The sequence below is a fragment of the Bidens hawaiensis genome, unplaced genomic scaffold (genome assembly GCF_021521415.1).
Source record: "Bidens hawaiensis isolate Kalapana, Puna unplaced genomic scaffold, B.hawaiensis_p1.1 tig00015706_1, whole genome shotgun sequence".
In the NCBI taxonomy this organism is placed as follows: Eukaryota; Viridiplantae; Streptophyta; class Magnoliopsida; order Asterales; family Asteraceae; genus Bidens; species Bidens hawaiensis.
In genome coordinates, this window is record NW_027492402.1 from 208,038 (window position 1) to 221,791 (window position 13,754).

Here is a 13,754-nt window from a genome sequence, read left to right on the forward strand (position 1 = left end):
TAAGGTTTTTTTTCTTTATATACTGAACTTTATATAAAATTCAACAGAAATAGTTATAAAAAAAATTTAAATGATAATAATACTAATACTAATACTAATAATTATTATAATAATGTATCATGGTATGGTGAATTAATACAAATGTATTCAACTTGAAAGTAGTCATTCTTAGTTTGATAGGTAAAGTGGTTATGGTGTTAAATTGGAGATAGAAGATTTAAACCTTTACGATGTACAAATATTTTATTCGTTAAAAAAAATCAACTTCAAATTACCATGATGAAAAGTAAGATGTTATTTGTACTTTTTGTAAGGCACATTCAATGGAGCAACTCATATGTAGCTGCTACCATCAACTTCTTTGTCTAGCGACTTTGCGAATTATCAGATATTTATCATTTGTTTGATTTTTTTTTTTTGAACGGCAAATTAGGATCACTTACGGACCACTGGAGTATCATCGTGTCACCAGCAAAACCATGCGATCATATCCATCTCCACTAGGCAATAATGCCTAACCACCAATTCAGGAGGAAACCCAATAAATCTTGGAAAAACCCCCTTGTGAGATTCGAACCCAGATTTATTTACCCAGGACCTTATGGTCCCTAAGCCTTATCCCACCACCAAGATGCCACTAGGCTATAAAGCCATGGACATATCATTTGTTTGATTAAAAGGCAGATATTTATCACTTTACCCTTTATTTTAAATATGAACTTTTATAAGTTAAATTGTTAAAACTTAAGAAGTGTTGTTATATATCTTATACCTATCAAGAAAATTATAAAGAATTGCTATCTCTCTCTCTCTTACACACCTTTTTTTATACAAATTTCTATAATATATATGATGTTTGTTATAGAAATTAAATAATAATAATAATAATAATATAATGATTTCATGAATAGAACCGACCATTGGAGTACATCCTTACAGGTTTATTAATTTGTTGGCTTAGATTCAATTAACCAGATGCATTAAGTTGAAAGTTTAATTTATATATATAAGTTTGTATTTTTTGTTAAAATAAAAGTAAATATATTGTCTTTTATATATATAAAAGATAAGAAAAATAAAGAAAAAAAGGAAAAGAAGTTTATAAGAAAAAAGATTATAGTATATTTACTATTTAGAATTACAATATCAATATCTTTTCAGTTTAGTTCACAAAGACTATCACTTAACTTAAACGAGAGGGTCTAGGTTCAAATCTTAACAACAACAACAACAACATTTCATACGTCCAACCCACTTAACTTAACCAGCGGTGGGTTTAGTTCCCGATGGATATCTGATAATGAAAACAATAAAAAGAGTGAGATGATGTGAGGTTTCCCTCAAACAATCAATACTCTAGTTTTTTTGGACTTTTATTTTACTGGTTTTATTTAAATAATTGTGAGTTTTTAAGGATTGTATAGGACATTAATCACATTTAATGGTGTTTGTGTGCCATCTTAATCTCGAAACCTTATTCTACGCCTTTCGTCAATCTTCTAATTCTTCTAGAGCTTTTGCCTTAAATTCTAGAGCTTAAATTCTAGATAGTGCCTTTCTAGTGCTAAAATTCCAAGAAAATAAATAATAATAATAATAATAATAATAATAATAAGATAGTGCCTTTGTTGAATGTCTTTAAAGTATCCTAAAGAGGTTGGTTGGATATTTTATGTACTGTTATATATATCACATGTTTTATTTATGATGTCGTTCACATTTGTTTGGGACATGACTGTTGATGATGTTTACACGAGTTAAATTATATAAATCGTGATGTTCTTCATCATCGATTGCAAACGATGGTGAATTAATACAAATGTATTTGTATGTAATGATTAATTGTGGAAAACTCCTTAATTCTATTAACCAAAATGGTAACTCAAAATTTGATTACATATCTTATCATGACTCGATATATATAGCTAAATATAAACCCGTCTAGACTATAACCCTATAACCATGACTGTAATAAAATAATTAAAACAATTAAAATAACTAATCAAAACCTGATAATTATCTATAACCCTTAATCAACTCTTCTTGCACTTGAGGACTCCTTCCGTGTACTACATGCCTACATATGTCACTAGATTGGTGATTGCTTATATGTTACTTGCTATGTTTTAACTTGGTCAAGCAAGCATGAACTTATTACCACTTTAATTTTTCATTTGATTTATTTACAATCCTACGCATTGTTGTAAAATTCGGATTCCGAGGCTGAGTACTTGGCGACTACTTGGTCCTTTGACCCTTACCAAGCCGACTTGGTTCAAGTCGTCCAAATATAATCGGCCTGATGCTTATTATCACATATATAATATGTCCGAGTACTCTTAAACCCCCCAGTCGACCGACTATGAAGAGCCTACCAACTAATGCAAAATTGATCCTACGAGTTAATTGCACAACATGTATCCCATAGCAAGCCAACCCATGACCATGAAAATACACCTAAAAGACATGGACATCCACCACTAGCTAGACCATATGGACCACCAGATGTATTGGATTTGGACGTTTCATTTAACCCATGCGTGTTACACAAATACAAACAACGACCTCTCAATATTATGCCAACTTAACATATGGAAAAAGGTGAAGTATTGTTCATGTACTAGATTTTCCTAATTAAAAGCGATGATGGAAAAAGATAGGGAAAATTCCCAAAATAATTCAAATGAGAAGAGAGAAAAAAAGATTTTAAATATGTCCAGATTCCCAAAACAATCCAATAAATATGTACTGAGGCGACGCATTGGTAAAATAAACGACGAGATTTTTAAACCAATCAAAAGTTGACATGTGGAAAATCTGACACACCCGACGAGATTTTTAAAAATCTCGTGGTTTCTGTCCATATTTTATAGTTAAGTCACTTTTTAAGAAACAGTCTCTCTAGACGGTTTTTTTTATGTTTCTTGTCTGGTCCGTTCATATTAATTTTTTCTTGAAAAAAGAGTTTTCTAAATCTCGTCTTTCAAGACGCATTTAGATTGAATTTCGTCTTCCAAGTTCATAAAGTGATGATAATTGTGAATGTATATGTTAGTTATTTTATTGGAAAATTATGTAAATTTAGATTGAAACTTTACCAAATAACACAAAATATTTAGTTAAGAATCATAAGCATAAGCGCAATTTCTCGGTGCTAGCTAGAACAACCAAAATCATTGCTAATAACGTAATGTGATTGTTTCAAAAATAAAAAGACGCGCGATCTTCTTCCAGCCTTTAACACTTTTCTCCCACAATGTGGGTTATCAATAGGCTTAGTGTTGGACTCGCATCAGAATGTCTCTTGACATACCCTATGATTTAACAAAACAATAAAGAATAGATCATTTGTATAAATTAACTTTGACAACAAAATAGCTCTAATCAAACATTTTCATTACCTATTTTAAATAATTATCCAAGACATTGTGCAAGAGTGGCATCCCAAATTAATAGTATCACTACAATTGTATTCGTCTAGCTCTAGGATAACGCACGCCTCAAAGGATTAAAGGATGCTATCCACGACTCCTCTTTTGAAGCCTCATGTTTGAATCCACCCAAAGACCTTCAACGAAGTGGTGGAACGTCCATATTCCTTCGTCTACAACTAGGAATGACAAACAAACTCAAACCCGACAAGTATATATGCGCTTTTTGTTTTTAAGAAATTGAACTTTGCAAATATAACATGGGTATGGTATTAGCATTGGAACTATGATATATATAGTTTAATTATCTAATTAATTACTCAATTTTTTGTTAATTAAATTTTTTTAATATAAATTAATATTTTAAGTGATAACATAAAGTTAAAACATATACTTTCTTTACATATATATTGCCCCCTTCCCCTCACCTTCCTTTTCAAAGTCATCATCCTTCCCATCACATTCCTCTTTCTTGTCAACAATTATTATTTCAACTATAATATCATTGACTACACTCATAGATTCCTTTTGTTTTTTCCATTGTAATGAAAGAAAAAAACATCAATAGTATTTCACTATTTTGACCCTTATTTAATATATAACATGCAGCCTCGTTGTACTAAAATATATATAAGCGAAAATGACATTAAAACATGGTCTTTTGTCTTTGGTCTTTGTTCTTTGGATATGGAAAACGAACCAAGATTCAATTCACATGACTCTTTGTATGAGTGTCATTATAACAAACGTCAATGTTTTAAGTTTCCTATTATTTACGGGGTTTACTAAAGACTGAATCAGTCGTATGAATTGTTATTTTTATACTTAATAAATATTATATCATATAATCATATATGCGAATCAATTAAAGAATAGTTGTAAGTGTGGTAGCAGACTTAGAGGTCGTTTTTTATGCTTGGATATCTCTTTACTTGACATTTAAATCCGGTCACGTGAATGATAAATTGATAATAATTTATCGTTGTCACCGGTAAAACTAAGAGTTATGATAAAGTTTTGATGTAATACCAAAAAGGTAATTATAAGTACTAGTTCAATAACCAAAAGTAACTTAAAGTAGTTCACTGAATTCAACACTCATTTTTTCCCCATTTCATCTTGTTTCTCAAATACACAACATAAACATAAAAATAAAAATACATAGATATGACTGATTTCTTATGTACGATTAAAAAACTTAACATATTGTATATAGTGTGTCCATAAATAAATAAATATGATGGTAACGAGACCAGCTAGCTATATACAACTATCATGATTTAGGTCGGACCGCTGTTTTACCCAAAAAATTATAAAGTTTAATTATCTATAGTCAGAACAGCCGTTTAGATATTTGGCTAAACAGATTTTCAAAGTTTGATATACTATTTTTTAATCAGAAACGACCGTCTTAGTATGTTAACATAACCGAAAAGTAAATTATGAAAAGGATTTAGAATTGCATGGAACTAACATGGAATTTATTTCCTAATCAAGATATAGTGTAAAAACTAAAAATTACAAAAGCACACCAAAATGCTTCCATTTTAAACATGCTAAATAACTAAAACACCACTACACTATTTACAAACGCAACATTATTAGTTTATTACTCACACACTCTCTGCTCTACTAACTCTACTCCGGTATAACACTCAACCGTCCAATAACATCACGCCTTCTTCCCCCACCAACACTCCCTCCATCCAAAACCCGACCCGACCCCTTCATAAAATAAACATTTTTCCCACTACACCCACACCTCTCTCCACCACCACCACTTTTATCCAATGCATGGCTAGCCTTGACAGCCAATGCAGCCATCTCCTGAGGCTGCAGCCTACACCTCAACCGACTCACCGGCAATGCGAAATAAAGCTGTCCAGGCTGCAGCACATCATCGTCTCGGATAGCGGTGGCCACGTCATCAAACTCCATCTCATCTGAGTTACAAATAAAGAACAAAGGGTGTTTTTGTAACACGTGTGAAACCTTAACCGGATAAGAGTACTCTTGAAGTGTACCATCGTGTAATATTAACTTGGCTGTGGTGGTCACACTGACTGATGTTGCAATATCACTAGAACTACATATTCCCATTTTTGGTGAGTGAGATATGATGAATAATGTTATGAAGATGTATGTGTGTGTATATATAAAGGTGAGTTGTGGGTGACAGGCTGTATGCATCAATAAATAGTGAACATATTATTTTGTTGAGAAATTGCACAGGTGAGGAGGTGTGTATTGATAAGGGCTAGCTGACGTTGGCATGATAGGAAGCTGTGTTTATAATTAACATTAAGAGATTATCATGTTTTAGATTTAGTATTAGAATAAGAATAAGAATAAGAATAAGAATAGTAATGTGTTTTGACTGGATTTTATTTTGGGTCTCACTTTGAAAAATTATACTACTAGTTTAATCTTTTATGTAGGGGTGTCTGTGGTGCGGTTCGGTGCGGTTTTCAGCTAAAGTTAAACCAAAAATTATAAATTTGGTTTTTAGAGTTTTTAAAACCATTTGGTTTTGGTTTTTTCGGTTCCGGTTTTTCGGTTTGTGTTTTGGTTTTGTTTTTTCGGTTATTGCCATTTGAGTTTGAAAATTTTAGGCCGAAAAAAAGTTGGCAAAAAATAATGAATTTAGGTAAAAATATTTTGTTAATTGTAAAATAATGGATTGTTATATATATGACCAAAAATATTTTATTTACATGTTTATTAAATTCTTATAAATTACTTAATATAAAATATAAAAAAACAAAATTTTAGGAATCCGGTTCGGTTCGGTTTTTTCAGTTTTTATTATATGCAAACCAAAACCGAACGGTTAGTTCGTTTTTTACAAAAACATAAACCAAACCATCGGTTTATTCAGTTTGGATTTTTCGGTTTTTTTGGTTTCGGATCGGTTTTTCCGATTTCTTGCACACCCCTATTTTTATGTAATTGTAACATGTGTTTGGTTCTTGATGTAGACTTAACTTTTTTCATAGGGTAGTTTAGAATTAGAAGTAGGGATAGATAGATATGTGTAAATCCGTTTAAAGAACAAAACTTACAATTTGAATAGCTATGATAAATCATACGTAATAGAAAGTAAAAAACAATTAAAGAGTAAAATGTATTATATATATGTTTAAAAAAAGCAATATAATTTTAGTAAGACTTTGTTAGCACACGCGACAAACAATGCGTCTATATCTAATATAACGGTGCATTTAACTGACTATAACTGTACGTATACTCTTTCAACGATGAATCAAACTTATTACGACAATGCATCATACGTTATAACGGCTCGTCTAATGCGTCCAAATCTGACGCAAGGATACGCGCAATTGTAATGGTGGGTCCAAACATTAGAACAGTGTGTTATAAACGTTTGTTATAATGATTGTTATAGTTTTCTCTAAAATACATGTGACACATCTGAATATCATGTATGTATAATTATACATAACGTAAAGCTTGATCTATTGAGTGGTTTTGCAAGTAAAAGAATGCATTAATGAAACCTAACATACAAGAAATCATCGTTCTGAAATAAATAAAAAAAAAGTAAAAGGAAGCATATAAAATTTGTTCTATGAAAAAAAAAAGAATAAAGCAAAACTATGCTCTTAATATGTGTGGCGTATTTTGCAATAAAATATTCAAAAAAAAATATTCTTGAAAAGGTGGGATGCATTCGAAAAATAGTTTATTAAGGCATAACTAATAATCTATGCACGAGATTCTTCGAGAATGTAACAGTTAATAATATAAATAAATACATTTGTTACTCGATCGAGTACATTGTAGACCGTCCCAAAATGACTATATATTTGTTGTGAACATCGTTCAGAATTAATTTAAGTTAAAAACTTACATTCACTAGACTTTAGTGACACATATACTTTTTGGATCCTAAAATTTAGTTTCACATATCTACTTTTGAGCTCCTTCAATTTAATTTTACATATTTACCTTTTGACCTATCAGTTTTGATAACTGAACTTTTGCAACAAAGAGTCTACGTAACAAGTCGGAGAAATACCGACCGACTTCCATCCATGTACTTGCCGCAACTCAAGGTAGCTTTTGAACATGTAATACATTTAACACGCTCTAATGTAACGCACATGTATAAATAGTTATTCTTAACAAGTATCTTATCTTATTATTCTAATAAAGAGACATCTTTAGTTGTCATTTATCCTCACTGTCTCGTATCATAGGAGTAAGGAGATAGATATTTTTAGCTAAGAAGAGACATGCAACCTGTTTTAAGAGAGATACATTGAACATGAATCCTCACAAGAGTTGTAATAAAAAACAAACCCGAAGACACAACTCGTTGAAGACAATGGTTTGAATCGTTTTATATTAACTGAATTCGCCTTTGGTATACAATATTATTAAGGTTAAGGACATAGTCGAAGGTAGAAGTTTGTTACGACATAAAATTAACATTAAGAATTTTAGTAAATAATGCATCTTTTTTTTTCTTTCCTTTTGACTTAGCTTACTTATAGGGGCTTTGGTTTATATTTATTTATTTATTAAAGGTCTTTGCATTTTACCCTCTACTTTCTAGTCTCTATGATGTCTTACGACAAGCGTAGTGGGTTACAATTCTGGACGAAATGGAACGATTTTGGACGCAAACATCGCCCCTAGGCGATTTTGGGGGCGATAGGGGCGGGGGAGTATTTCTCGCCTGCATGTGGTTTCTTTTATTATTATTATTTATTATAATACATGTATGTGTGTGATATATAGGGCTACAATACCATTACACCCAAAAAAACAAAAACATATTATTTGCTGACTGGACGCAGGACGCCACATAACGCAAAACGATCCATTTTGTAAATTGCCTTTGCTATGATATATATTTTATAATTGAAAATTAAAGTCGACTATCATGTGAAGTTTGTGAAAAAGATTCCATTATGTACCTTCGTTCATCCTTCCTCAAATCAAGTAAAGATTGATATAAGATACAAAGGTGATTTTGTATGCCACCTCTTTTAGTAACAAATTATTAAATTAATGTTATATTTAACTAAAGAAGGCATAAACATCAAATTTAATAGTGTTCTTGACGGCCAAATGTTACTTTAAATAATTAGAAACGTTGAATGTCAAAGTGGAATGATTCTTATATAATATATAAAATACATATATGACGTTTGTTTGATTTCTAAACATAGGTTTTTTTGTTACGTATGTGGAAAAAATAAATATTGCACCGCTACAGTGCACCAAACAACTGATATCCGACATGTAGCTTACATTTATATACAAGTGTTATAACTTATAACATGTAGATTATATTTAAAAGTAAGTGATCTTTTTATCGTTTTACCAGATAAAAAGACAGTTAGCAGTAACTCGGTTATAAAAGACAACTAACATCTGTAATAGTAGTTAAAGAAGTTAAATTGAAGGAAACTCTTGTTGAGTTGATGGTAAACCTAACAACCATAAACTCATACACTCTTTCACGAAGTATTGTGTCCTTTACACTAAATCTTGTGATGGTTTTAACTATAAATCACAAGTGTTTGCTTTATTTCAAAATACATGTGTTGTTTTTCTTCGACCTTTTCAATTGAAGATTTTAAGAGTATTGTTGGAATACTGTAATCTGAAAGTGATTCATAGACAATTTGGAGATGTATTCAGGCAATTCCAAACTGCAAAACATAAAAGCCATTTATATACGATCTAGAATTCAGAGTTTGCATTGATTGGCACTGCTTTCGTGTCGAAACAGGGTTTACCCTTGTCGGAGAGATATATTTGCCTTAATTAATTTATTTGGGCTCATAAGGGAATTGAATTTGGATTATATAAATCAATATTTTTCGTTCCATTGATGTTCTGACTCGATCGAATAAAATAGAACAGAAGAGGACGGTTACTTTTTCTCTGGTTCTTCATCTTCATCGCATATACAAAATCATCAAAATCCAAATTAATCTACAGAATTCTCGGTCTTGTCCGATAAATCATTACATGTAATCCGTAAATAGGTTTATCGATGAAAAGTACTGATTCCCAATTCATAGATTAATCCATACAATTGTTCAAAAAACCAAAATTACATATTTACATAATTGATCGAATTCATCATCCACATTCCATGTTAGTTTCACCAAAGATTGAATGTAATTGATAAACATATGAAAAGAAATTATCATGTGCAACCTGCCAAGCAAAGGTGTAGTACCAGTCATCTTCATTTTATATTAAAACCCATATTTTTATTCCTCTAAATAATTCATAAATCTGAAGATCTATACTCTCAGATTCCATGTGGAGACAATGTCTTCCAAGACTGACTAGATATCAAGAATTAATCAGTTGTCACGTTCAATAGTTCACCAAACAACCGGCAACATATATAACAAGAAAACATTATCAGCAATGACTAGTACTAGATTTAAAAAGTACCCATTCCTATAACCTGATCATGTTCCTATGCAAGTAACTGTTGGTCATACATAAATGTTTTTTTTACAAAATGCTTATCTGTTGTTGTCTGGAAATCTGAAACAAGATTAATTCATTGAAGGTGGTGATTCATGCATGCAGAATGATCTAGAGGGGTTGGTCTAAGCTATACATTAATCGATCAACACACGTATATATGTTGCCGCAAAACCATATTGGGTAGCTTTGCGGCACTTTATTGGTACGCGTTATTTTTTTTACTTTTGATACCGTAGCGAACGTAAGGAAAACCGACTAAATGTTAATTTTGTTTTATCCCCGGTATCGTAACGAATGTGACATATTCCGATCAAATTCGTGTCGACTCGCCGTGTTTTGTTTTAATTTCGGTATCGTAACGAGCATAACAAAAACCGTCCGAATTCTCATTTTGTTTTTGTTTGGTTCTAATAAAAATCGACAGAATTCGCGTCGACTTACCACCTCAACGCCAAAGACTGACAACGTTTAGGTTTTGCTACCGCGCACCTTGGTTTTACCAACTTTCCCGGCGCAACGCCGGTATTACCACTAGTTACAATAACAATTATAGGATATTTTTAAATATTTATTTGTTATAATAAATTTAATAAGATTGTGAGGGACATTTAATAATTAGTATGTTTATTTGTCTTCCATGCAATGTTTGGTTATTTAACATATGTCAATGATGAATATGCTACTGAAGTTTTGGTTGTTCTTCTGTGGTGTTGGTTGTTGATTATAAAACTGATTACTAGATTCTCTATATGGTATTTTAATCTTCCCACTTGCTTAACAACTTGTGATGAGAATAGTAAATTTTTTTAATGGGAAAACTCTATTGATGAACAAGTTACATGACCAAATAGCCAATTTATGGCATTCAATCTCTTAACGATTTCAAACTATTGGGTTAATCAATCCAAGAAACAAAATTCTTTTGAGGCATTCTAAAGGAACTCAAAGACGTTTCTAAAAACTCACAATTTTGGGTTTCAAATAGCCCGTGGCTAGAAAATCACTTGAAAATAATTTTAAAAAAACTGACTCAAAATTGACCCTTATAATTTCTAGTATAGATTAAACTCGAGCCAAGTTGGATTAGTGGTGAGCTCGTTTCTTGACTCATATATGTCACTTGAACTTAATCCAAACAAAAAGAGAAAACCAAGCAAAATTGATATATTAAAATGGAAATTTGTCGTAAATAAAAAAGAAAAATATTGATTATTCAAGAAGTTTATTATGGTGTATCAATTTTTTAATAGAACATATATTAAAACTTTAATCTAGATAAAAAAAAAACAAGCGAAGAATTAAAATGAATAAAAAGAACACATTACTTAAAAAAAATTATAAAAAATTTAAGTTATATGTGAAATGAAAATTAATAAAAAATGAATGCATTACTTAAAAAAAATCTAATTTATATTTTTAAATAAAAAATTCGTTCATTTGGGATTTCAAAATTAGGGTTTAATTTGGGTCTATTGCTTACTATTATTATTACCGTTAAAAGTCGTTAAATTCAAACAACAATTTGCCGCCAAATTCTCTTAATCAAATGCTTCCGAAGCTACCCAGTAACCTCCCGCCCAATGTCAGTCTCAAACTCATCAAAACATATTGCGATTCGGATGATTTAACCCGTGCACGCCAACTGTTCGATAAAATTACCCACCCGGATTTTCGCTCTTGGACCGTCTTAATTTCTGCCTACACAAGAAGGGGTTATAATAATGAAGCTATTAATTTATACACCCGTTTGCGTGACCAAGAAATCCCACCCGATAAATTCGTACTCTTGTTGTTCGTCAAGGCGTGCGCCACATCCGGAAATCTTGTCCACGCGCAACGCGCTTATAAAGACGCGGTCACATTCGGGTTTTGTCAAGATCTTGTTTTGGGGAATGCGATGATCGATATGTTTGGAAAGTGTAAGCATCTTGACGGTGCGAAACGAGTGTTTGACGAGCTGCGGTTTAGGGATGTGATTTCGTGGACGTCGATTTGTTCGTGTTATGTTAATTGTGGGAAACCGAAAATGGGGGTTGAAATGTTTAGAGAAATGGTTTTGAATGGAGTGAAGCCGAACTCGGTTTCGGTTTCGTCGATTCTCCCTGCGTGTTCGGAGTCGAAGTATTTGAATTTAGGTCGAGAGATACACGGGTTCGTGTTGAGAAATGGAGTTGAGGAGAATGTGTTTGTTAGTAGCGCGCTTGTGAATATGTACGCTGCTTGCGTACCCATTAAACAAGCCGAACTAGTGTTTAATAAAATGGTTAATAAAGATATTGTGTCACATAATGTGATGATATCTGCATATTTTGAGAATAATGAGCCTGCAAAAGCACTTGATATATTCAAAAGGATGAAAAATGGATCATCAAAGTTAAATTATGCGTCTTGGAATGCTGTTATATGCGGGTGCTTACAGACGGGTAGAACACAACAAGCGTTAGAATTTTATCGGAAATGCAACACGCGAAGTTCAGCCCGAATCAGATTACATTGACCGCTGTGTTGACCGCGTGTACAAATTTAGAAAGCTTGCGAGGTGGTAAGGAGATTCATGGTTACATCTTTAGACATGGTTTCTTAACCGACACAACAACATTAACCGCTCTTATATTCATGTATGCTAAATGTGGGAAGCTTGAAACATCTCGAAAGGTGTTTAACATGATAGCTGTAAAAGATACAGTCGCTTGGAACACGATGATTATTGCAAACTCAATGCACGGGAATGGAACCGAAGCTTTGAATCTGTTTAACCAAATGCTAAACTCGGGTATCAAACTGAACCAGGTTACTTTCACGGGCGTTCTCTCCGGTTGCAGCCACTCGCGGTTAGTCGACGAAGGTCTGTTTATCTTCAACTCGATGAGGCGGGTTCACATGATCGAACCAGACACCGAGCATCACTCGTGTGTGGTAGACATTTTAAGCCGCGCAGGGCGGTTGGACGAGGTGTATCGGTTCTTACAAAATATGAAAACCGAACCGACTGCTTCTGCGTGGGGCGCGTTGCTTGGCGCGTGCAGGGTGTATAAGAATGTCGATTTAGCACAAATTGCAGATGCACGGTTGTTTGAGATCGAGCCAGACAACGCGGGAAATTATGTTTTGTTATCTAATATTTTGGTTAATGCTAAACTATGGGGCGAAGCATCGGAAGCTAGAAAGTTAATGAAACATAAAGGAATCAAGAAAGAGCCCGGTTGCAGTTGGGTTCGGGTTAAAAAACCGGGTGTACACTTTTGTGGCTGGTGATAAGAGAAACAAACACAGTGATGATATTAACATGTTCTTGAATAATATGAGTGAGAAAATGAGGCAACTCGGGTACTTGCCCGACACCGAGTTTGTGCTTCAAGATCTTGATTGTGAGGAGAAAGAAGATACATTGTGTAATCACAGTGAGAAGCTTGCAGTGGCTTTCGGGTTACTGAATTTGAACGGTGAATCGTCGATTACGGTTTTTAAAAACTTGAGGATTTGTGGGGATTGTCATAATGCCATCAAGTTTATGGCTAAAATTGTTGGTGTGACTATAGTTGTTAGAGATTCATTGAGGTTTCATCATTTTAGAGATGGAGATTGCTCTTGTAAAGATTTTTGGTGAGCTTTGTATCCTATAATATTTTATTCTTGCACTAGTCGTGAATGGGTCAGTCTGGGTCAGTTTTGGGCTCAAACTGAACCAAAAAGACCGTAAATTTGGTTTGTGGTTTTTAAAAACCGTTCGGTTTGGTTCGATTTTGGTTTTAGCAAATTTTGGGCTGAAAAGAAACTGGCCCAAAATAATAAATTTTAATATGAAACTTTGAGCCTGTATTAGTTTGTTAATTAATGATT

General features: G+C 32.8%; 1 protein-coding gene and 1 pseudogene across 1 annotated transcript; one reads left to right on the forward strand and one right to left on the reverse strand.

Annotated features, from left to right (window-relative positions):
• Positions 1 to 5,069: 5,069 nt before the first annotated feature.
• LOC143549614 (uncharacterized) lies at positions 5,070 to 5,531 on the reverse strand. The gene has a single exon (XM_077040483.1). The coding sequence runs from the start codon at positions 5,529 to 5,531 to the stop codon at positions 5,070 to 5,072; it is 462 nt and encodes a 153-aa protein (XP_076896598.1).
• Positions 5,532 to 11,400: 5,869 nt separating this feature from the next.
• LOC143549630 (pentatricopeptide repeat-containing protein At1g20230 pseudogene) lies at positions 11,401 to 13,521 on the forward strand (annotated as a pseudogene).
• Positions 13,522 to 13,754: the final 233 nt, after the last annotated feature.